The sequence below is a fragment of the Rhinolophus sinicus genome, linkage group LG09 (genome assembly GCF_036562045.2).
Source record: "Rhinolophus sinicus isolate RSC01 linkage group LG09, ASM3656204v1, whole genome shotgun sequence".
Lineage (NCBI taxonomy): Eukaryota > Metazoa > Chordata > Mammalia > Chiroptera > Rhinolophidae > Rhinolophus > Rhinolophus sinicus.
In genome coordinates this window covers 96,967,108-96,992,086 of record NC_133758.1, presented here as the reverse complement: position 1 = coordinate 96,992,086, position 24,979 = coordinate 96,967,108, and the positions used below count along the sequence as shown (strand labels likewise).

The following is a 24,979-nucleotide window of genomic DNA, read 5'->3' as shown; positions in this document are numbered from 1 at the left end:
TCTAAAGCATGTTCTGCTCTCCTGGTACTTTTCCTTCAAGCGTTTGTAGGTATTTCTATCTTCTAAGTTCTGCTTATACACACTACCCTGTGGACAGATGAGGTTAAATTTAACGCAGGGTTTTCTCTAAGGGTATGTGTATTGTTCCTTATACAGTTAATGGCTTTCCTCATGTTCCATATGTGTCTGCTATATGATTGGGAGGAAGATAATTTGGGGCTGAGGGCTGAATGGCATTAACGGTGTTTAGGAATTACTTTGACACAGAGTCCTATTCAGGGTGTATCAGCCTTCCCCAGTAGATTCTCACAGTAGCCTCCAATGTGGAAATTGGGTCCAGGGAAATACGGAGACAAAACAAAATGGTGTAAAATATGGCGATATATTTGAGAATAGAAAACAAATCTTCTTGGTTCTTCCTACCAGATATGCCAATAGCTTGGATAAGGATTGTTGTGTGGGTCCCAGACTACTGATGGTGATGCTATCGGCTAGGAATGCCTGAGGCACTTCCTCAGCTCCTGTTACTTGTAGTAAGTCCCCATAGATACTTTCCCCACTGGGGCTAATGTTGCGGCTGGGTTGGCCCTTGTGGTTCTTATTATGATTGCAGGCTGCACTTCAGCAAAAACCATCAGAACGTTCAGGGAACTTTGAGGAACAAGTTTTATTACTCACATGTCCTGGAGGGCACATGGTGTACCCAAGCGCCATGCAGCAAGGTCATGGGTAGAGTGTGAAAACCTGAGGCTCTGTCTTGATTAGGGTCTGATGCAGGGGTGTCTAAGGTTTTGCAAATTCTCTCTTTATTGGCTAATTTAAATCATAAGAGCAGGAATTAGGGCACAGGAAGGGATAAGCAGCATCATTCAAATGATCTAGATTACCCAAGGCTTTCAGAACTAGAGATTTTCATGGCTGGGAATGGCCTAATTCCTTCTCTGGTTGTTCAGTTAATACTTGTGTCATACAGCTGGTGATGGGCTTATTCAAAATGCGTGTCTTTTGAAATGGATGCCTAAGCTATCAAAAGCTTAATGTAAGGCATTTACACTACAAGAATATTTATTTATCTTCACTGCATTATGTATAAACTTTGTAATGTTTGTATGTCTTTGAAATGTTTATAGACATTTTGTGTAAAATAATGGTGCAATAAACAATAATATTAAAAGTATTTCGTGAATATTGGAAATAAAATATTTGCTCTATTACCCTCATAAGTCTTAGTCCAGCATCTTATATTTGGATATTAAATTCACTTGGAAGAGTGAAGTCCAAAGTTGAATGAGAATTATATTAATGAGCTATTTGCTGCCAATGTTCTTTCCAATCTGCCCACCCACAGTTTCTCACTCACTTTAAGAGTTCTCCAAACCCAAACTTTTTCCAAAAGTTTCAGAAAAAATTTTGAATATTTTTTATTGTGGTAAAATATATGCAATATAAAATTTACCACGTTAACAATTTTTAAGTATTCAGTTCTGTGGCATGAAGTATATTCACATTGTTATGCAACCATCACCAACATCCATCTTCAGAATTTTTATCTTCTTCAACTGAAACTCTATACCTATTAAACACTAACTTCCCCTCCGTCCAGCCCATGGCAACTACCATTCTACTTTCCGTCTCTAAGAATTTGACTACTCTAGGAAATTCATATGGGATCATACACAACGTTTGTCTTTTTGTGACTGGCTTATTTTAGTTAGCATCTGAGCATGTCTTCAAAGTTCACCCATATTGTATCATGTGTCAAAATTTCATTTTTTTAAAAGGCTGAATTATAGTCCATTGTATGTCTGTACAACATTTTGCTATTTACATAGCATTTACATCGTATTAGGTAGTATAAGTAATCTAGAGATGATTTAAAGTGTATGGGAGGATGTGCATAGGTTATATTCAAATACTACATCATTTCATATAATGGATTTTAACCATTCTTGGATTTTGCTATCTGGGGGGGCGGGGGTGGTGGTGGTGGAGGTGTGTGTCCTGGAACCAATTCCCCACAAATATCAAGGAACACTGCATATGCTAGTAATTCTGTTTTTTGTTTTTTTTTTCCCCCCGGAGAACCCTGAATAATGCAAGTATGATGTTGGCTGTGGGTTTTCATATATGGCCTTTAGTAGGTTGAAGTAATTTCCTTCTAGTCTTAGTTTATTAAAATTTTGTCAGGAAGTTTAGCAGTTGAGTTTTGCCAACTGCTTTTTGCTGTATTAATGGAGGTAATTATGTGTATTTTTCTCTTCATTCTGTTAATGTGGTGTGATACACTGATTAAGTATTTGTATGTTGAGCCATCCTTGTATTCTAGGAATAAATCCCATTTGGTCATGGTGTAAAATAATTTTAATGTTCTGTTGAACTCTGTTCGCTAATATTTTGTTGAAGATTTTTACATTAATATTCAGAGGAAATGTTTGTCTTTAGTTTTCTTTTAGTGTGTTTGTCTGGCTTTGATATTATGGGTAATGCTAGTAATGCTAGCCTCATAGAATGCATTAGGAAGGGCTCTCTCCCATTCATTTTTTAAAGAAGATCTAGAGAAGGATAGGTGTTCTTTAAATATTTGATAGGATTCATCAATGTAGCCATTTGTTCCTGGGTAGAAAACCTTTTTGTTAAAAAAGTTTTGATTATTCACTCTCCTTACTAGTTACAGGTCTATTCAGATTTTCTATTTCTTCATGTTCAGTCTGAGTACATTGTATGTTTTAGTACCTTGTCCACTATATCTAGGTTATCCAATTTGTTGGAGTATAATTGTTCACAATATTCTATTATAATTCTTTTTATTTCCATAAAATCTGCAGTAACATGCCCTCTTCCATTTTTTATTTTAGTGATAGGGGCCTTCTCTCTCTCGTTCTCTTTTCAGTCTATCTAGACATTTATCAATTTTGTTGATTTTTTTCCAACAACCAATTCTTGGTTATGTTGATTTTTCTTAATTGTTTTTACATTCTCTATTTTATTTATCTCTGCTCTTCATTATTTTCTTCCTTCTGCTAGCTTTGGATTTAGTTTGTTCTTCCTTTATTAGTTTGTTTTTTAAGGTGTAAGTTAGCTTGTTATTCGGGTATTGATGATATTTTGTTACAGCAGTCTAAGCAGATTGAGACAGGCCACTTCCTCTGACCTTGGTGCAGAAGGCTGTGCAAGGACACGGAGAAGTTGGTGCAAAGGTGAGTAAAAGCTGCAGGAAATTTCCTACCATTTTGAATGTGGCTTTTTCTTGAATGGACATTTGCTTGGTTGCTGTAGATCTTTAGCTGGTTTCCAGAGCTCCTATGGAGTTATTGTAATCAGTCTGTGGTTGTTTATTTGATAATTCTTTAGGGAAATGTGGGCCTGGAAGTTCATTGTCCACCATCTTGCTGACATCAACTTTCCTCCCCTTAATTTGTAATGTTTGAGAAGTAAGGGATAATGTACAATATATCCTAGTATGATACATTAGTAGTCAGTGTGAGTATATTTCTTTACCTAGAAGTTTTGAAAGTTGATCAGTCATATTTAGTTAATATATGTAATTAATATTTTAATATCATAAATTTATAAACATGCTTAATTTCTAGTAATACTTAGAATTTGATTTCATAGTTCACTATGTTCACTGTCACATATCCTGAAGAGTACATGATAAATAGCCAAGTTTCATGCCTAAGTATGTATGTGCATATAAAGAAGGTGCCAAGAAAATGTATACACATTTTAAGAAAGGAAAAAAAAAAACTGTATTAAAATTGTAATACTCAATATATACCGATAATAACAAAAGATGGATACAAGTCATGTGTATACATTTTTTTTTTTTGGAACCCCCGGTATATACATACAGAAACATTCCTGAGCAGTTATAAAATATGGTTTTGTAACAAGCACTGTGTTTTTTCATATATAGCAAATGCATTATTTCCTTGTGCCGAAAATGCAAATTTGCTAATTGCATCCAGGAACTCATCAAATCTGTTAGATGAATTATGTAATTCAATTTGGCAAAATTTTTGCTCACAGCACAAATAGTTTTCTTTGGTTTTCTTGGATTGTGTTCTAAGAAGGAGGTAGCTGGAAAAAAGTGAAAAATTACAGGATATGATTCATAAAAATCCCACATCTTTTTTTTTTCATGTGTGCTTGTACATTCTTTTTTGAGGAAAAATGTTTTTGTCCCACAGCAATGATTTCTCTTCCTTCTCAATAAGTACTTTTTAGTTGGAAAGATACCCATGCACAATATGTCCAAGGTATTCAAAAAAGGGTAGACAAAAATGAGAGGAAGATGTGTGTCATTTAGCATCTAGAACATGTAGCATATTTATTAAATCCGTTTTTCACCAGAAAGGAATGTGAAGCCTGAACTTTAACATGGCCACAGTATGTACTAGACAGCAAAGAAATGAAACCTCAACTATGTATGTTCCTGCCAAACATTAGTCCAATCTCTTTTGCTCTCTGACATGTGTCGGGTATCTATTTCCCTGTCATGTTTTGAGAGAGAGGAAAATGATGTCCATGTAACTCTTTCCTCACTTCTAAGGTTCAGACAAGTGACACTCACTACAATTCCTTCCTCTTTTCATTCGCCACCAACAGTGAGATTAAGCACACACATCCAAAGAAAGGACTACCAGAACTGCATGGTCAGAGGTAGTTTTCAGAGGGTACAAGAAACACCAAATAATTAGTAGTCAAATCTCTGAAGATGGCCAATGTGGTCCTAACTTTCTTTTCTCTCTCAAAGCAGCCTGCAAAACTCTTTCATCATTTGAGTTTGTGAAAAAAATTCTTATGGCAGTAGCTACCCATTACCCAGAGTGAGGAACTCTCTTAAGCAATGGAACAACCAGCAGTTTCAGAAACTAAAGTGTCAATTTCATAATATGAAGAATTCACACAATATCAAAGCTAAAGGGAATCATAGAGATTATCTGTCCAATGCTCTCTTTTCATAGAAAGAGCCTGAGACCATTTCCAATGCTGTCAATGTGAAGTGTTGCAGTTTAAATGCTATGAAGATCAAGAAATGCTGGATGAAATTTTCTTTTAAATGTATAAATTCACCAAAGCTTGGAAAGCCTCTTGGTACCAGGAAGGAGGGAGGCAGATGGCAGAACTGATGCTGCCATTGGCTTGGGATGGGGTTGTAGAGAGTTGCCAGTATAAGTAACCCAAGGGCTTTTGTTTTAATACCTATGCAGAGACAGGGATGAACACTTAGGACTTCTTGACGTAGAGAATTGGAACTGAGAAACCCACCCTGTGCACACATGTTCACAATTCATCTAGGACCCTTGAAAGGCTTCCCCCAATTGGTAGGGTAGACTTAAAGAAACCTATGTAACTTTACTAACAATTGTCACCCCAATAAACTTTAATTAAAAAATACACACACACACACACACACACACACACACACACACACACATAAAATCTCCGCTGACAAGAGAATGACAACAAGGAAGCTGGTAGTTTTTCTGTGGACACTGGGTGGGGAAAAAAGTTTCTCCTAAGAACTGGCAAGGTTGCAAACAGATTTGTGATTTAAATTCATATTAGACAAATGAGAAAAGAACCTATTAGCAGCAAAATGAGCATAAAAATCGTCTTATGTAGTAAAACACCTGGGATTCCTGCCAAAAGAAAATACAAAACTGCTCAAGAGGGATATGTCCTCAATCCAGACAACATGGAATTCCCACAGATAAAAGCCTACTGAAAATAAATTCACAAAAAAAGTTCGGAAGAGTAAATAAACTAATACAAGCAGTGCTTGAGTACTTGAGATCATACAGAACACTGATAGACACTATAATTTAAATACATAGAAAATGATTAAAATCTAAAACAAGAAGTTTAAGCAATAAGAAAATAAGACACCAGAATAATGGAATATTGAAAAAGAAATGAGTACATCTTTTAAAAATGAATAATATGGTCTTTGAAAGTTAAAATTCGTAGGCTAAAAATGAATAAAATCAGACCTAAAAGATTTGAGGAAATTATGCAGAGGGCAGCATAAAGAGACAGTGTGATAGAAAATGTAAAAAGCAAGTTTATGCACAAAATTATAGAGTGAGGTCTATCAACACATGTCTAGTAAGAGTTGTATCTTACTAGAAAAGAAGGGAAGAGAAGATTGGTGGGGCTATTATTAACCATAAATAAGTTAACAGAAGAAATAATTTTTCAGATTTAGGAAACACATCAAGTGGCTTGCAGGAGAAACATAAAGATCACAGCTGCTCACAAAGAAGATCATAAAAGATCTAAAGAGAAAAAAACAAACATTGCTTTCAAAGGAACATAATTAAGCAATTACAGATGTTTGGCAGTGAAAGTAGAGGTAAGATGAAATAAAATGATGTTATCATAGTGCTGAGAAAGAATAATTGACAACATAGAGTTCAATACCCAGCCAACGTATCACTTAGGGGTGAAGCCAAAAAACATCAATACATTTCAGACAGAGAAAGTGGGAGAAAGTTAATCACTCCTAGCCTGAAAGAAGAAAGAAATGGGGTACATGCATAATTATTGAGCAAAGAAATTGGCAAACAAGATGCATATTAATTATTGACTTATTATTACAAATGGGAAAACAATAATCACCAATACATAGCAATAACTGTTATAAATAAATGTTTTAAAAATATAGTGAAACTAAATACTAAATACAATTATGAGTTAAAAGATTAAATAGGGTATATAAGAATCAATGCAATTTAAGGCGCTTATATTCTGCAAGGGGAAAGTAGAGATGTGTGATTAAAGTAATTGACCTTAAGTGGACATTTTACTAATATAAGTTACCACAAAAGTAATAGAAATATGATGTATAATTTTCCTAAAATAACAGAAGTAGAATGTTTAACTTCCAAAGCATTAAAAAGAGAAAATAAAGAATTTAAGTCCATGAGAAGATAATGATTTTTAACCCAATGTCACAAGTTAGTTCATTGTAGAAATGGGACTGGAAACCAAAACAAGTCTGTATTTCCAATTCTACATTATGTTCCCTGGGAATACATTAACCAAACTCAAATCTTCTTAGAGTAAACACAATTCATATACGTGGATGCTTTTAAAACTGTTTCTTAAAGCTCTGAACACCTCACTTGGCTCGACCTCAACAGAAAGGACAATGATTTTAAAACAAAGATTGTAGTATGGGACTCCATATACTTTTCCATTCACTTTCCATTGAGCTTTAAAGGAGTAGTGACAAGAACAGACTATTTTATAGCATCTACCAATCCTTTTACATTCACTAATTGCAAAGCAGTGTTTTTGGCTATGTGGGCTTGCTAGGTTGAATGCAATAGTCTCGTGGGAGAGATGGACATATATGTAACTAAAAAAAATTAGAATACATTTAGTTAAATATGGCATGAATTTTAAACTTGGGAAATTAAAACTTCAAAATGGAAGAATAGTTTTAATGGCATGGAGACCCCCTATCAATACATTCTGCCTGATGAGGATGTTATGGTTTATCAGGGTATAAAGTCTGATGAAAGAACTGACCATACTGTTTATCCAGATCAGTGCTTTGAAAGTAAAAAAGGATGGAAATTATGTTTCATTAAAGGGAAAATGAAATAAAGCAGAAGTGGTTGTCGAAGAACTTGATTATCTGGGACTTGATGCACAGGAAATTATAATTAACTGATTTAAAAAAAATGACAGAAATGTAAATGACAGCAATTTAGAAAGCAATTTCTAAGGGGATTTTTAGGATCTCTAGAAATTTTACCTCCTATCTTTATAATTCTCAACATTATACTTTTAATTGAATGCTGACATTAAGGAGGGTAGGTATTAGGGATGAAATGAACTTTAACACACACCCTAAATCATATCTACTCTCTTGATAGATCTTTGCACAAATCTTCCTGTGAATATAATTATATGTAACTTAGACAACAAATATTTCTTGAATGTATTCTATGTCTGTCTCTGTTATAATTCTATGGAGAAAGAAGACACACTTTTTAAAACCTAAATCTATTCTGTGGTAATATTTCTTTTGCAGCTATAATATTTAAGAGGGCGCTTTAATAAAATTTTCATTTCTTTTATATAGTTATATTGCCAAATTTCTTGCTTAGCTTCATGCTATTATGAGAACAATACTGAATACATGTGTCTTGTAGTAGGCATTCAGTGAGTGTTGATTATATTGAATAAAATAGTTTACATAGCAGTAAAGAAGATTTCTTTCCCCCCTGGCATTTAGGCTTCAATTTCCTCCCCTATTAAATCACTCCCCTCACAGGGGTGTTTTGATTTTTAAATGTGAGTAAAGGGTACGTGTTTAATAACTTAATATTTTTTTATTTTCAGAATACAACAAATAAAATAAAACAAACGTTTGGCAAAGGAGAAAAATAGTGCACTAAAAATATACATTTTGAAAAGAAACAACCTCATTTAACAGATATAAAGTCTTCACATCCAATTAAGAACAAATCTTCATAAATCTATAACTTGTTATGAAAAAAACTTTTATTACATCCATTTACTTTATCACATCTTAAGTTTTTAAGTCTTATTCTTTTGGAAAAAATATTTTGGATGCAAAAGCAAAACATATATATAGGACTACACAAGATTTTAAAGGTACTACATAAGCTTTCAATAAAAGTTAATGGTGCCTTTTGTAGATACAGTAAGACTTTAAAGTTGACTTGATCTAAGGTCAATGCAATCCTTCTTTTATTTTATTTATTATACCTCGAGATTTTTAAAGATTAAAAAAGGAATTTATTCACCCCTTTCCTTGAATCTTGTTTCTCTATTCTTAAGACATTTGAAAGACCAGCTATCAGATTTCGGAAGTACTTATTAGGATAGGTGGGGAATGATCCATTTATGGTAAACTGGGAAAAACATAAGAATTGATATTGATATTAAAAAATTAAGGCGTAGTTACAATATTTAGAAGTACTTTGAGTTAAATAATTCCAAAAGTGTTAAGTAGTGAAAAAAAAATTTCTTAGATTTCTATTTTTAACTGCAAACTACTTTTTAAAAATAACAGTAACACACCCATTCTTATTTTTTACTTATACTCCACTCTTTCAATTGCTTTCTTTTCACCACAGAAACTTAAAAGAAACAAAGAACCATGAAGTAACATTTGCCATTTGACAAATCTGATTAAACTAAGGGTGTTTACTATTGAAACCGACTCCACCCACCCACTCCATCTGAAGTTTACTTTCTGTTAGACAAAATATTACTATCTTTTCCCAGAAGAAACGCAAACCATTGTCCATTGGAAACAGTTATGTTTTAGAATGTTAAACATTGCAGGGGTTATAAAATATAAAAATAAGTATTGGTCTTGGAATAGGTTTCAAGAGTTGTGGAATATGTATTCCAAAGACATCTTAGGGTTCTTGGCTACGTTAAAGAAACATGTTGAAATGGGAAAAAAATAAGTTTTGTAACTTGTACTTACTGTACAAACCTAGCCACAATGACCAGACCCATTTAAAATGATAATTTACTAAAATTATAAGATTAGCAGAGATTGAGCATACAGTCTATACTGAAGGTTAGTCAGTTTTATAACTCAATGCCTTTAGTATACCATCTTTGACATATCATGTATGCCATTTGGAAAGAGGACAGACTTAAGAGCTAGATAGACACAGAGAAGGATTCAATTCTATTTCTTACTACCTGTAACAATGGGTAAGTAAACGAGTTCCTTTTCCATGCTCTCATCTGTAAATAGGGTAATAATATATGATGTAGGTTCATGTGATTAATAACCTAATTCTGGTACAGTGTTCAGTATTGTAACGGGCACCTGGTTGGTGTTTAATCAGTGTTAGCTATTACTATTCTTTATCCTGACCAGCAAATTGCATTCAAATAGCAACTTCATTTTAATTTACTACTTTTTCTTCTTTTGTGAATTATCTCATCATTATAAAGGGGATTTACCTGCAAGTAGCCCTTTAATATTTTGAAAGTGGAACAGCATATATCACAGTAATTTATTATTAGTAATATTTTATTTACTCAACAAGTATTTGTCAAATATCTACTATTCAGAGTCTAATGGTAAGAGCGAAAGAAGTAAAAAATCAGAACACTTTTATTTCAAATAGCTTTTATTCACACTAGGACTAGAGGAAAATCTAATTCAGTAGAAAACACAAGACAAAACATAAGACATCCCCTTTGAAGGAGAGTCATGATATTAACGACATCAACAATAATTGGCAACACACCATTGAATTTTCCATTCAATATTTTCAAATACAAAAAAGGAATCAGAAAGAAGGTGAACACTGCATGAGTATGTTCAACAATGGTATTGTTAGTGGGTATTAATCCTTTATTAGACAATTATTTCTCACATCTGGGAAAACATCACTGGCAGCACAATTTTCAGAAGAGAAGTTTGGCAACATGTATTTTTCTCAGCAGCACTGGATGACAGATTTTGGTGAATGCTAGCCAAAAAATTAAGGGCAAAACCACTGGTGCACAGAGGACAACAAACTGATCTTATTACAGAAACAAATATCAGACCACGATAGGAAAGATATTTAAATTTTACACTAAGCCAGAAACTCCAGATTACTGGCATACACATCAACAAGCCTGGTCAAGAGTGTTTAATCACAAGACTAATAAATATTGGATTTGTGCCTGCCCTGCCCACCTTATTTGAAAATATCAGGATATTGCTTTCAAATGACAGAAACTGCCTAGGCTGTGATCTACTAAATTATACTCATTTTTACCAGCATGGTTGCTATGCCCTTGCAACCACTGAAAGGGCAATTTCTTGTAATGCAGCTGCTGTGGGCATAGACAGTGACATTGCTTACCCAGAAAGAGTTTGAGAATCTTACAATTTAGAAAGAGCATATGGAGATTTTTCTCTAAAAATAATGTTTGCATACCCAAGGAATTGCCATTCCTCCTCAGATGTTAGAATTCTTAATTCCTAAATTTTTTCATCACTCCATTTCTACTCAATTTTAAGTTAATAAAAGCAATAGCTAGAAATTGCTGCAAAATTTCTATCAATTGTCATAAAATGCCAACCTCAAGAAAAGGCACCATGACGAAGCCTGAAGGACATGACCACAATGTCCCACAAAACATTTCACCCTCCTTATTTTATTTGATGTTGCAACGTTGGCCTCTAATGTGCCTAAGGCCCAAACAGAAAAATTAAAGGACTGCAATTTTCTTTGAATAGTCTGGAAATATCATGTTTCCAAATGATATTTATTTGAAATTTCTCTTGTGCCATTTTTTTCTTCAGTTTGGAGTTTATGCCCGTAGGTTTGACTCATAAAGACATAATCCAAAGGGCTGGTAAAGTATGTGTACAATCTTCTCTATGTGATAACTAGCACAACACACAATTGTGTAGTAGCAAGAATGCACAATTAGGTAGTAGCAAGAATGATGAAAAACTATGTTTGAGACAAAAAGAAAAAATTCTGTGTTAATAAAACAAAGTTCTGGGTCCAAAATTGTAAACCAGAACACAATAACTTGATCTATCAAGATAAGAATAGTAAAAAAAGTCAGTTTTTCTTAAAAAAAGAAGAGATAGAAAGGAAGATAAAAAGTATCTACTAAAGTGTTTCTATAAAATGACATGAAAGGAAGTATACCTAGTAGTGTCTCAGAAAATAAGTTTTCAAGGTGTTTCTCCTTAGGAAATATAGAGATTTAAGAAATTATTCTGATAGATTAGGTATTTGGTATTGGCAGTTTGGTACTGGCAGTTGGACAGGGGAAGGAGAGCAGGGTGGAAAGGAGATTATTGGTTAGCATGATCGGCACTATAAAGTCAATTCACCATAAATTTGCTGAATGTTTCAGGCTGTGAATTAAGATGGTTTGAGAAATTGTTACAACCCTGTTTCTTTATCATTGAGATCAAGTCCAAACAGCACCAGATCAATAGTCTAAGGTTCAGTCGTCTGACCCATCTATTTCCAGCATATTAATAACTGACAAAGTTGTTGCATAAACCGTAATATAAAACTAGCCAGGCATATCATAGAAAAAATGGACGACAGTTGATTTGGAGAAACCAAGCTCTAGAATCCTGTGTGAGTATACCATGTTCATCAACAAAAATTATACTCTGGCCCCTTGACAATCATGCTGTGCTTCATGAAACATTTGATGGAGGAGAAGAAAGCTGTTAGGAGGCAAGGGGATGGTTTTCAATGTAAATATGACCAGAAAAAGAAGCCCCACAAAGGCACTTCCATATTTTAGTAATGGTGTTGATGAAAGTGACGTAATAGTACTCATAATACCTCATTCAAAAGGCAGTAAATAGTACAAAATACTGCTGGAGCCCCAAATATAATTGTGTCCTTTGGGAACATAAGATATATCTGATGATGAACATGAACATGTTCATGGTCAGTTTTGAAGACAACAATAAAATGCCTTCACTTCTTAGCACAGATCATCTGGTTTTCATTTCTTTTGGAGGTGAAAATGCGCTCTTTATGGAATAGTTCAACAGGTATGTTTTTCCCTACTTTTTTTTTTTCTGATTTTCTCAGCAAGTCAAGTGATTTCATTTCTGAAGCAGGAAAAGAATGTTAAGATAGATGCTGTAGAAATGACAATGTCAAACTCTGACAGGGTGATTATTTCAAGCTCAGAATGAATCACTTTTAAGACAGAAACCTTTGGCTTGTTTGCTTAGTGGCTATTAGACATTTAATAGTTTCATTGAGACAAATTGAGAGTAAAGTTTCAAAAGATAAATAGTAAGAAATATTTAAATAAATTGTCCTAAATATAATGCTGGGATAGAAAATAAGTAGAAAAGTGCTGATTGAAGAGAAATTGTCTCCCAGGAGACTCTCCACATGGTCATTCTATTTTACTTCCATATGGAGTCTGTAAAGAAACCCAGTAAATCTACAAAGCTTTATGAATGACCTTCAGAAATAGAACAGTGCTGAATTGTTAGGAGAGACCAGCCCCATAGTTTCTGAAATCATTGTGTGAGATGTCCTGCTTTCAAATCCACTATGTTGTTAGAGAGAGGTGTGTGAGTTTTGCAAAGGGTTGTAGTCAAAACTGAAGGTAAGATTTCAGTTCCTAAGACTGGTAGTGGAAATGTGATTGTTAGTAGTTTTTCTTATCTCTGTTTTCTCTAAAAGCTGACTTCTGTCTCCACTATTGATGTTGTAAATTTGTTAAAATATTTTAAAATATTTTATCTCATAATGTTCTTTGCATTTACTAAGCAATGATTAAATAGACTTTATTACCATTTGAGGTCACTTTTACTTATTATCTAATAAAACTTTTTCAATTTAATATACGACCCCAGCTTGTACTATATAATTGAGAAAATTAATTTTCTTACATTTTCGTTTTGTACCTATCATCAAATCTTATTCAATTGAACTCCTAGCATTGTTTACTAGTTGATTTCTCAAAAACATTATATTTATTCATCATGTCTGAGTTATTATGAGATTATGAGAAAGCCTTTGTGATTATCCTTCAACATATGGATCAGAAAGACATATTATTGAAAAAGCTTAGGAAATAATTATTCTAATAGCCCCTTAATGGGAACTGTTGTGAGAAATAAAAATTAAAGGTGTAAGTCAAGAAAATTATACCAAGTGAAACCACCCTTTCAATAAGTGCTGGCTATTTGAAAAGAAGTGTTGATATTCTCCAAAAGCCTCCATTCTGTCCCTGAGGGCTATACAATAGGTTGTAAAGGTATAATCAAAAAGCACTGGCTTTCTGTTCTTACAACTACATTCAGCTGTGATTAATCCTCCCCATAGTTTATCTGCCTCTTCATGTATCCCAAGGACTCTAACTAAAACCAATTGGTACAGTATCACATGGAAGGATGTGCGATTACTCATTAATATGTCATGTTTGAAATCAGAATACCATGGAGGCAACCTAGTGATTTGGCTTTATCAGATTGATGCCTGTGCATAAGTATGTGGCAAAATTACTGTAGGAAACATCAGTAAATTAGTATGTTTGCATTATACTGTTTCATTTGCTTATTCAACATCTAAAAATATCTGGGAGGACTGAGCGTAATAATAGAGATTTGTAATTATCAAGTTGCTTTTAAATAATCACAATTATATTTCCAAACAAAATGATATAACTTTCCTTTTTAAAAAAGGGAGTCTTTTTTATTTTATTTTTTAAGCCTTTGGCTTCATTATTTGGTTTTCTATAAATAAATCTCAGGAATTACAGTAAAATAGCAAGAGCTACCAAATATGACTGAAATGAAGTTTTCTGAAAATATGATTTTTTCACAAAAAAAATCATTACTATTGTGAATTGAGATTGACCTTACCCTTATGCAATGAAAGTAATTTTTTACCTTATACTGAGTTACATTCCATTTCAGATTTCCTATTTCAAAGGGCATCTCAAATTTCTAACATGTTAAACCAAGTATTGAGCCATTTTTGTATATGTAATAAAAGTCTTTAAAATTAAAATGGTAATCCTAAAAAAACTAAATGCATGAAAAATATGGTCTGACTGTATAACAAAAGAGAGTTATATAATTCTACTTGAGTGAAATCTTTCATCTTTGATTTACAGGTTAGAGTCCTCTTTAACTAAAACCATATTGTTCCATATCTTTCATATCATGGCCTTCCCTAAAACCTTGTTTTAATTAAGGTTTCTTTCAGATTTCTGAATAAAAGCATGACAATCTTCACTTATGGCTTTAATATATCCTTTGAGTTAGGAAAATATATAAAAAGAAACATCAACTCTTTTGAAAGCATTGTCAGATATTAAATACTGTGAGGTATTCTACATCAATGTCTTTATGTGTCCGAGTTGTACCTTAAAATAGAATTTGGGAAGGTAGGGGAATAACCTACTTATATTTACTAAGTTGCTTTTAATCTCAGAAATAAATAAGTGTCCATTACTTTTAGCCTTTGACACTAAGGCAACATGGGTAAAGGTTAAATTTGGGGGTTTTTTTTGGTGTTTTTTTTTACATGAAGGCACAACATTTCAAGGTTAACTCAACTCAAGGTGATATCAAATACGCAATGCCTTCATTAACACATTTCAAAGATCTAGAAAATTCAGTAACATTGCTTAAGCCACATTCACCTCAGTAGTTCCATAGCTAAAAGAACACATTAGACCAAGCAACTGTGTTAACCTGGAAAGTAAAAAAAAAATAATAAAGTAAATACTCAAAGGTCCTGAGTAATTGGGGAGATAATAGGTAATCTTTAGCTTTTCTATAGGAAGGAAGGATGAAACGTAAGAAGAAAGGAAATTATGGAGGGCAGAAAAAGAAAAGTGAGAGAGTACGTTCTTGATAGATTTGGAACAAATTAAGACCATCTTTGAAAAGTTTTCAAAGACACTGGAAATCCTCCATGGAACATATGGTCAGAGCTACTGTCACCAGAACAAGGGATGTGTGAGGGAGGAGGGAGACCTCATCCTCAAATACAACCGCAAATCTCCAGTGTGTGAGAACACAGAGGGTTGTTAGGCAAATAGGGTACGTTTTCTAAAAAAAAAAGTGACATAAAATATTGCACCAGTATATACAGTGTTTGAGATTCCTTTGGCATTTGGACTTTGAGATACCGTGGTTTATTCCACTGAAAAAGCCTCAACCTAGTTCCTCCATCTTGAACTCTTAACTAGCAAGAGTTGAACCATGTGTTAAAACAAAGGCCAAAAAAACAAACAAAACAGAACAAAACAAATCCCTGCGAGCTGTCGGGAATTGCTATCCGTTCATAGCTGAAAGCAAATTCTGTAAACAATTTAAGACTGTTTGACAAAAAATTACCCAATAAAAAACTGATCAGAATGTCAGGAATGAGTCTTTCTTATGTTTTGCCCAAAATATCACTGGCTGTCAGAGCATTTGTAATTAACAGTATCTAATGCTGTATTGGATGTTTCTAGTTCATACTTTGGGCCTGGGAGTGGGTCACGAAGTATATTAAAAGCACGCTGGAAGTAGTTTCTTCCAATCGTGGTTTACTGTAACTTTAGAATCACAGCGGTTAGGTTTAAGGAATCTTTAATGCCCTTTCAAGTCCATCCAAAGAACAAGTGAAGCTGCTGTTCAGAATTTTGTGCCCAGTGTTTATATTCCATCGAATCTGTGCCACCCAGGCAGCAGACAAGACATGTCTGAGGGTGCTGGGGTGGGGGTGGGGGTATACACAATGATGTCACACACAGGAAATATGGGGGGAGGGGGACTTGGCACTTCACAAGGCTGGCTCCTCTTCCATAGGCTCACCAGCAGTTCTGTAAAAATAAACAGGCAATCAGAATACGGAATAAGAGTACACAATGACATTGTAGATTTTCATGCATAATCAAAGCTGATTTTTCAGCTCTCTCTGATGTTTATTTGTATTATTCAGTTATCCATAAATAGAGTTTCTTTCCTAGGAAGTATAAACAAATGTCAAGTGGAAAAACATTTTAGATCCAAGCAATCATTGGAAATGTTCCTGTTTATATTAAAACATGTCAGAATTTTTATAACTCTAGATTCCAAAATGTACATGTTTTGTGTCTAGCACAGTCCAATAATTTATTGCAAAAATTAACTACAATATTTTATTTTAGGAGCAATTGCAGTGATTTCCTATGGAATCAGTTTGTTAACTAGAGCAAAGGACCCAGTTAGCTTCTGGAGGAAACTCACCAGGGCTCTGGTTTTTGCTTCTGTTCTTTCATAACTGGATTGGCTGCCTGCCGGAGGCATTTCAAATCAAATTCTGAATTTGATTAGCAAATCGCTGCTAGAGACCCAACATTTTTACAAGAAATGCACTATGGTAGTGTGTAAATAGTTTTTATTCGCCATCATCTGTGGGGGTGTTCTGCTCAGGCAAACCCAAAACTAATTGCTTGAAAATTTATACTTGCGATTTAACCTTAATTTAGTAACACTCTGAGGGTATTTTAAGGCAAACTTTTAGAATGACTTTTTAATTTAGCTAAAAGGACAAATTGAAGCAGGAATCCACATACACAAGGTAGCTGGATCGTCAAGGGAACAGTACTGTAATTTTAGATGCTGGGAGAACTGCATTTCAGTCTGAGCTCTCTGATTTGCTAATGTTGCAAGTGTTAATGTTGTAACTACACTTCTGTGAAGCTGTGGTTTCAGGTTTAAGACCATGAGAAAAAAGATGTTCCTTATAGAACTAGTGCAGGTTAAAAATAATAAAGGAGGTAAAGTTGACTTGTAAACAACAAACACTATGAGACATCAATTATTTAATACTTTGGGTCTGTGGCTCCTTCATCTAACATACGCAAAAAAATTGCGTTGAATAGCATACAGATACAGTTACGACTAGGCTACCATTAAGAAACACCATAAATGGATGGTGGTTTTCTCTGGGTGGTGGAATAATAGGTAGATGGTTTTCATTTTCTTTTTCATATTGTTTATATACTTGCCAGTATTCAATAATGAATTAATTTCATATTAAAAAAATGCTGTTTCAAACACAACTGTTTATGAAGACAAATGAACTATTTTTCGATGTTATTTTACAGATTTAAAAGGAAAAAGCCAATATTTATATGTATTTATAAAGTAGCTGCTATTTTAACTTAGCACTTAAAAGATAAATTTAAAATATTGAAATAAAGATTTTTATCCATGGAATAGTAATAAAAAAGATTTTAATGCATCCTCTAAAGAAGGAAAAATATTAGATATGCATTATTCAACATTACAAAAAAGAGAGTTCCAAATGAGTCCATGTGAAACACTAAAAGAAAATCATTTCTTAGGAAGTTACGGTCTGTCCAAGACTATACTGCATAAGGAGGTTGTGAGAAAGTGTTTTATAAGATAAAAGCTATTTAAATGATTAACAGTCTATTAAAATCCTTCCAAACTGAAATTATCAGCATTACAAGAAAAATTTTAAACTAAGAAAAACATTTAAGTAACTAAACTAATTTATACATAAGCATACAAACTTATTTACATCTGAGAATATAATGTATAGCATTCTCAATTGAGGGACTCTAATGGAGACTGATTTTTCCTATTGCTTTTTGCCCCTAACTTGATTGAGACATGATTGACATATAACATTGTGGAAGTTTAAGCTGTACAATGTGATAAACTGATACACATATATACTGCAAAGTACCACAATAACACATCCTTCACTTCACCCAATTACCATTATTTTGTTGTTATGATGAGAACCATGTTGAAACTTCTTATTTTTATGGCTCTACAATATCCCATTGCACATATATCCTGCATTTTCTTTATCCATTCATCAGGCAATGGGCACTTCGTTGTTTCCCTGTCTTAACTATTGTGAATAATGCTGCAATGAACATGAGCGTGCAGATATCTCTTTAAGATAGTGATTTTGTTTCCTTTAGATCAATATCCAGAAGTGGGATTACTGAATCACATGGTAGTTCTACATTTAATTTCTTGAGGACCCTCCATACTGCTTTCCACAGGGCCATACTAATATTTATGTTACCATTGACAGTGCACAGGAGTTCCCTTTTCTCCATTTATTCACTAATACTTGTTATCTTTTTTTTCATGACAGCCATTTTAACAGACGTAAAGAGAGATCTCGTTGTAATTTTGATTTGCATTTTTTGATGATTAGTTATATTGAGCACCTTTTAATGTAGCTATTGGCTATTTGTTTGTCTTCTACAGAAAAAATATTCAATCATTTGTCCATTTTTAAATTGGATTATTATTATTCTTATATAATTATTATTTGCTATTGAATTGTGTGAGTTCCATATATATTATGGATATTAGCCCCTTATCAGATATCTGGTTTGCAATTATTTTCTATTTCATATGTTGCCTTTTCATTTTGTTGATTGAAGTTTTGTTTGATGTAGTCACATTTGTTTATTTTTATTGCTTTTTGTTGTTGTTGTTGTTGTTGTCATATCCAAAAAATCATTGCAAAGACCAATGTCAATGAGCTTTTTTCCCATGTTCTCTTCTAAGGGTTTCACCGTTTCAGATCTTACATTTAAGTCCTTCATCCATTTTGGGTTAAATGTTTTGTGACTGGTGTAAGATAGGGGTCCAATTTCATTCTTTTACATGTGAATATGCAGTTTTTCCAAAACCATTTATTGAAGAGGTTATTGTTTCCCTGTTGAGTATTCTGGGATCCCTTGTCAAATATTAGTTGACCACATATGTGAGGGTTTATTGCTGGGTTCTCAATTCCAATCCATTGGTATATATGTCTGCCTTTATGCCAGTAGCATACTGCTTTGATTACTTTAGCTTTGTAATATAGTTTGAACTCAGGATGTGTGATGCCTCTAGCTATGTTCTTTATCAAGATTGTATTGGTTGTTTAGGATCTTCTGTAGTTGAATATGAATTTTAGGGTGTTTTTTCTATTTCTACAAAAAATGTAATTGGAATTTTGAAAAGAATTGCATTGAATCTATAGATGACTTTGGGTAATATGGAGGTTTTAATATTAACTCTTCTAATCCATGAACATGGAATACCTTTCCATTTATTTGTGTCTAATTTATTTCATCAGAGTCTTTATTGTTTTTAGTGCATACATTTTATTTTGTATACTGAAACTTTATTGAATTTGTTTATTTTGGTGGAGTCTTTGGCATTTTTTATATCTAAGATCATGTTATCAGCAATGAAACACTCTTATTTCTCATCTTAAAGGAAAAGTTTTCAACCTTTTACTGTTGAAAATAATGTTAGTTGTGGGTCTGTCATATATGGCCTTTATTATGTTGAGGTACATTCCCTCTATACTCAATTTGCTGAGTTTTTATTATCAAAGATATTGATTTTTGTCAATTGCTTTTTCTGCACTTACTGAGAGGATCATATGATTTTTATCTTTCATTCTATTAATGTGGTGTATCATATTGTGTTGAGTTGCATATTTGAGCCATCCTCACATACAACTTAATCATGGTGTATAATCCTTTTAATGTCCTGTTGAAATTGATTTGTTAGTATTATTTTGAGGATTTTTGCATCTATGTTTGTCAGGGATATTGGCCTATAGATTTTTTGGAGTATCCTTATCTGGCTTTGGTATTAGGGTAATGTTGCCTGCATAAGTTGAGTTGGGAGTGTTTCCTCCTCTTTATTTTTTGGATAAGTTTGAGAAGGATCAGTGTTAATTCTTCCTGAAATTTTTGGAAGAATTCACCAGTGAAACTACCTGGGACTGGGCTTTTCTTTTTTGCAAGGTTTTTGATTACAGATTCAATTTCCTTACTTGTAATTGGCTTGTTCAGATTTTCTGTTTCTTCATAATTCAGTCTTGATAGGTTGTATGCTTCTACAAATTTATGATTTCTTGAAGATTGTCCAATTTGTTGGTATATAATTGTTCATAGTAGTCTCTTATGACACTTTGTATTTGTGCTATATCAGTTGTAATGTCGCCTCTTTCATTTATAATTTTATTTATTTGAGTTCTCTCTCTTTTCTTGGTAAGTCTACTTAAAGATTTAGCATTTTTTTAAATCTTAAAAAAACAACTGTTAGTTTCACTGATCTTTTCCTTTGTTTTTCTATTCTCTATTTCATTTATTTCTGCTCTGATTTTTGTTAACCTTTGTTCTGCTAATTTTAGGCTTAGTTTGTTCTTTTTCTAGTCCTTAAGGTGTAACGTTAGGTTGTTTATTTGGGATCTTTCTTCTTCTTCTCTTCCTCCTCCATTTCCTCCTCCTCTTCTTCTTCTTCTTTTTTAATGTAGGCATTAATTGCTGTAAATTTGCCCCTTAGCACTGCTTTTGTTGCATCCCTTAAGTTTTGTTATGTTGTGTTTTCATTTTCATTTGTTTCAAGAAAAATTTTTATTTTATTTTGATTTAGTCCTTGATCCATTAGTTGTTCAGGAGTATGTTGTTTAATTTCCACATATTTGTGAAATTTCTAGTTTTCCTACTGTTATGGATTTCTAGTTTCATACCATTGTGCTCAGAAAGGATACTTGCTACTACTTCAGTCTTTTAAAATTTGCTAAGGATTGTTTTGTGATCTAACACATGAACTATTCTGGAAAATGTTTCATGTGCACTGGAAAAGAATGTACACTTTCCTGTTGTTGGATGGAATGTTCTGGGTATGTCTGTGAGGTATATTTGGTCTAAAGTATAGACTATGTCCAATGTTTCCATATTGATTTTCTGTCTGGATAATCTATCAATTGTAGAAAGTGGGGTACTGAAGTCCCCTACTATTACTGTATTGCTATCTATTACTCCCTTTAGATCTGCTCGTATTTGTTCTGGTGTTGGGTGCATATATATTTAAAATTGTTGTATCCTCTTGCCAAATTGACTTCTTTATCACTATATAATGACCTTATTTGTGTCTTGTTAGTTTTAGACTTATAGACTATTTTTTTCTGATATCAGTGTAGCTACTCTATTTTGGTTTTTATTTGCTTGGAATATCTTTATCCCTTCACTTTGAGGCTATATGTGTCCTAGAAACTAAAGTGAATTTTTTGTAGGCAGTATATAGTTGGGTCTTTTTTATTTTTTATTTTAATCCATTCAGCCACTTCATGCCTTTTGATTGGCATGTATAATCCATTTACATTTAAAATAATTATTGATGATAGTTAAGGACTTATTATTGCCATCTCGTTAATTGTTTTCTGTTTTGAAACAATTTTGTTTTTGAAACAATTGTTTTCTGTTTTGAAAACTGATAATTTTCCATAGTGGTATATTTTGATTACCTTCTCTTTGTATTGTGTGTATCTACTATAGGTTTTTGTTTTGTGGTTACCCTGAGGTTTTCTTCAAGCAGCTTACAGATGTAAAAGACAATTTTAACCAGACAACAATGTAATTTTAATTGCACACAAAACTCTACCCTTTTACTCCACCCTACCTTTTATGTTTGTATTGTCACAGTTTACCTCTTTTTACATTGTTCATCCATTAACAACTTATTGTGGCTATTTCTATACTTTTGTCCTTTAATCTTTATACTAGAGTTAAGTAACACATCACCATATTACAATAGTAGAGTATTCTGAATCTGACTATACTTACCTTTACCAGTGTGTTATACATTTCCATATATTTTCATGAAATTATTATCCTTTCTTTTCAGCTTAAAGAACTTTCAGCATTTCTTGTAAGGCAGATCTTATGGTGCTGAACTACATCAGCTTTTGTTTGTTTGGGATTTTTTTTTTTTTTTTTAAACGCAATTACTTTTTTTTTTTTTTTTTTAAGATTTTATTGGGGAAGGGGAACAGAACTACATTGGGGAACAGTGTGTACTTCCAGGCCTTTTTTCCAAGTCAAGTTGTTGTCCTTTCAATCTTAGTGGTGGAGGGTGCCGTTCAGCTTCAAGTAGTTTTCCATTCAGTCTTAGTTGTGGAGGGCACAGCTTAGCTCCAGGTCCAGTTGCTGTTGCTAGTTGCAGGGGGAGCAGGCCACCATCCCTTGCGGAAGTCAAACCGACAACCTTGAGGTTGAGAGGACGCGCTCCAACCAACTGAGCCATTTGGGGGCTCAGTGGCAGCTCAGCTCAAGTTGCTGTGTTCAATCTTAGTTGAAGGGGGCGGAGCCCACCATCCCTTGCAGGACTTGAGGAAACTGAACTGGTAACCTTGTGGTTGAGAGCCCACTGGCCCATGTGGAAATCGAACTGGCAGTCTTCGGAGTTAGGAGCACAGAGCTCCAACAGCCTGAGCCACCTGGCTGGCCCCTTGGAAAGTTTTTATCTCACTTTCACTTCTGTAGGACAACTTTGCTAGATAAAGTATTGGGGTTGGCAGTTTTTCCTTCAGCACTTTTGCTATATCGTCCCACTCTCTCTTGGCCTGCAAGATTTCTGCTGAGAAATCCACTAATTACCTTATGTAGGCTCCCTTGTGTGAGATAATTTTTCTCGTGCTACTTTTAAAATCCTGTCTTTGTCTTGGATTGTAGACAGTTTTATTGTAAGGTATCTTGGAGAAGGATCATTTTGAATTGAAATTTTCGGCTGACCTATTAGCTTCATGAACTTGGATGTCTAAATCTCTCCTCAGGTTTGGGACGTTCTCAGCCATTACTACTTTAAATAAACTTTCTACCCCTTTCTTCTACTTTTCTCCTCATGGGACCAATAATTCATAAGTTATCTTAATGGTGTCCTTAAAGTCTAATAGGCTTTCTTCATTCCTTTTCATTCTTTTTCCTTTTAATCATTTGACTGGATAATTTCAAATGATTTGTCTTTGAGTTCACTGATTCTTTCTTCTGTTAGGTTCAATCTGATGTTGAGCTCTACAAAGAATTATTTAGTGCAGTTATTGTATTCTTCAGCTCCAAAATTTGTTTGGTTCTTTTCAATGTTTTCTATCTCTTTGTTGAACTTCTCATTATGTTCTTGTATTGTTTTCCTAATTTTTGTTCAAATGTTTATCTGTGTTCTCTTATAACTCTTTGAGCATCTTTAAAATGATTATTTCCTAATCTTTTACAGGCAATTCATGCATCTCTATTTCTCTGGAGTCAGTTACTGGAAGTTTATTGTGTTCTTTCGTGGTGTTAGGTTTCCCTGATTCTTCACAATCCCTGTTGCTCTGGGTCTGGGGCAGGACGACATGAGCAGGGTGTCTGCAGTACAACTCCATCACTTGCAAAAATGGAGCCTCTTCTGTTGAAACATGGGAACTTACAGGTAAAATATAAAGCTTTCCATCAGATGCTTCTCTTTCCTTTCTTCCCTTCAAAATCATTGTATATTAACCACTTTCTTAAATAGTCCATTTACTGCTCCCCACATTTTGCTAAATCAAATACGTATACACATAACCAGCCAATTCTTTCTGTGTCTTGAAACATTTAAGTAGTATTAGTAGTACAACATGTTGGAAAATATCCTGAATTTCAAGACAGATGTCCTATGTTTAAGTCTCAGCTCTGCCACTTACAAAAATTTAACTTTGAGCAAATCACCATCTCTAGGTTATTATTAAAATTTTTCTCTTTAAAATTAAAATGATAATCCCTGACCTGCCCTCAGGGTTGTGAGAATCGAATGAGTTAATTTAAGAGAACATGCTTTATATATTGTAAAGCATTAAACAATTACAGAAAAATTATATTATTTATTTCTGCCATTGTAATTATTTACAATATCTCCCTTCTCATATCCATAGCTGTCAGGGGAGGTGGTGCTAATTTTACTTAATCCTTGACCCTAAGTAATTATTCTATATGTGTAAAATTTTTTTAAAAGATGACATTTAAAAAAATCATCTTCATGAAACACTTAGAAAGTGAACTGGCTTAGGATGACCGTTTAATCATTGTTTTTGGTGAAAGGGTGAGAAGCAATGCTTTGGAAATGCGGGGGTACTCCATTCCAATCATCTATGGACATACCACATTTACCTTGATTAACAAAAACACAGTTGTGGAAAGGGATGGGGGAAGGGAAGAGACGAATCTTTATCTCACTGAATTTAATTCCATTTGCAATTAGGTGAGGTAGAGAGACACAGTAAGGTAAAAATAAAACCTCCAAAGATAAATTTTAGTACCATAGTTTAGCTAATTGAAAGATATAAACTTCTACTATAGCAAGCCAAATTCACAGTGAACATTGATAGTTATCTTCAGGGACAAACATTTCATATATTAAGGGAACGATTAGTGCAGTCCAGTAATCATAGGTTATAATAATTTACACACAAAGAAATCATTAGAGAAATGCAAATAAAAATCACAATGAGATACCATTCTGATAGTCAGAATGTCTATCATCAATAAATCAACAGACAACAAGTGTTTGCAAGGATGTGGAGAAAAGGGAACCCTTGTGCACCGTTGGTAGGATTGCAGATTGGTGCAGCCACTATAGAAAACAGTATGGACTTACTCAAAAAATTGAAATGGAACTACCTTCTGACCCAGGAATTCC

At 33.7% G+C, this 24,979-nt stretch overlaps 1 protein-coding gene across 14 annotated transcripts in view; it reads right to left on the bottom strand.

Annotated features, from left to right (window-relative positions):
* Positions 1 to 10,328: 10,328 nt before the first annotated feature.
* The window catches only part of HDAC9 (histone deacetylase 9), an 858,791-nt gene continuing 844,140 nt past the window's right edge, over positions 10,329 to 24,979 (bottom strand). For all 14 annotated transcript variants that reach the window (XM_074340815.1, XM_019727246.2, XM_019727276.2 and 11 more), the window contains one exon: positions 10,329 to 16,326. In XM_074340815.1, the coding sequence (XP_074196916.1) occupies positions 16,287 to 16,326 (40 nt within the window). In that variant the 3' untranslated portion in view covers positions 10,329 to 16,286. The remainder of the gene's footprint in view (positions 16,327 to 24,979) is intronic.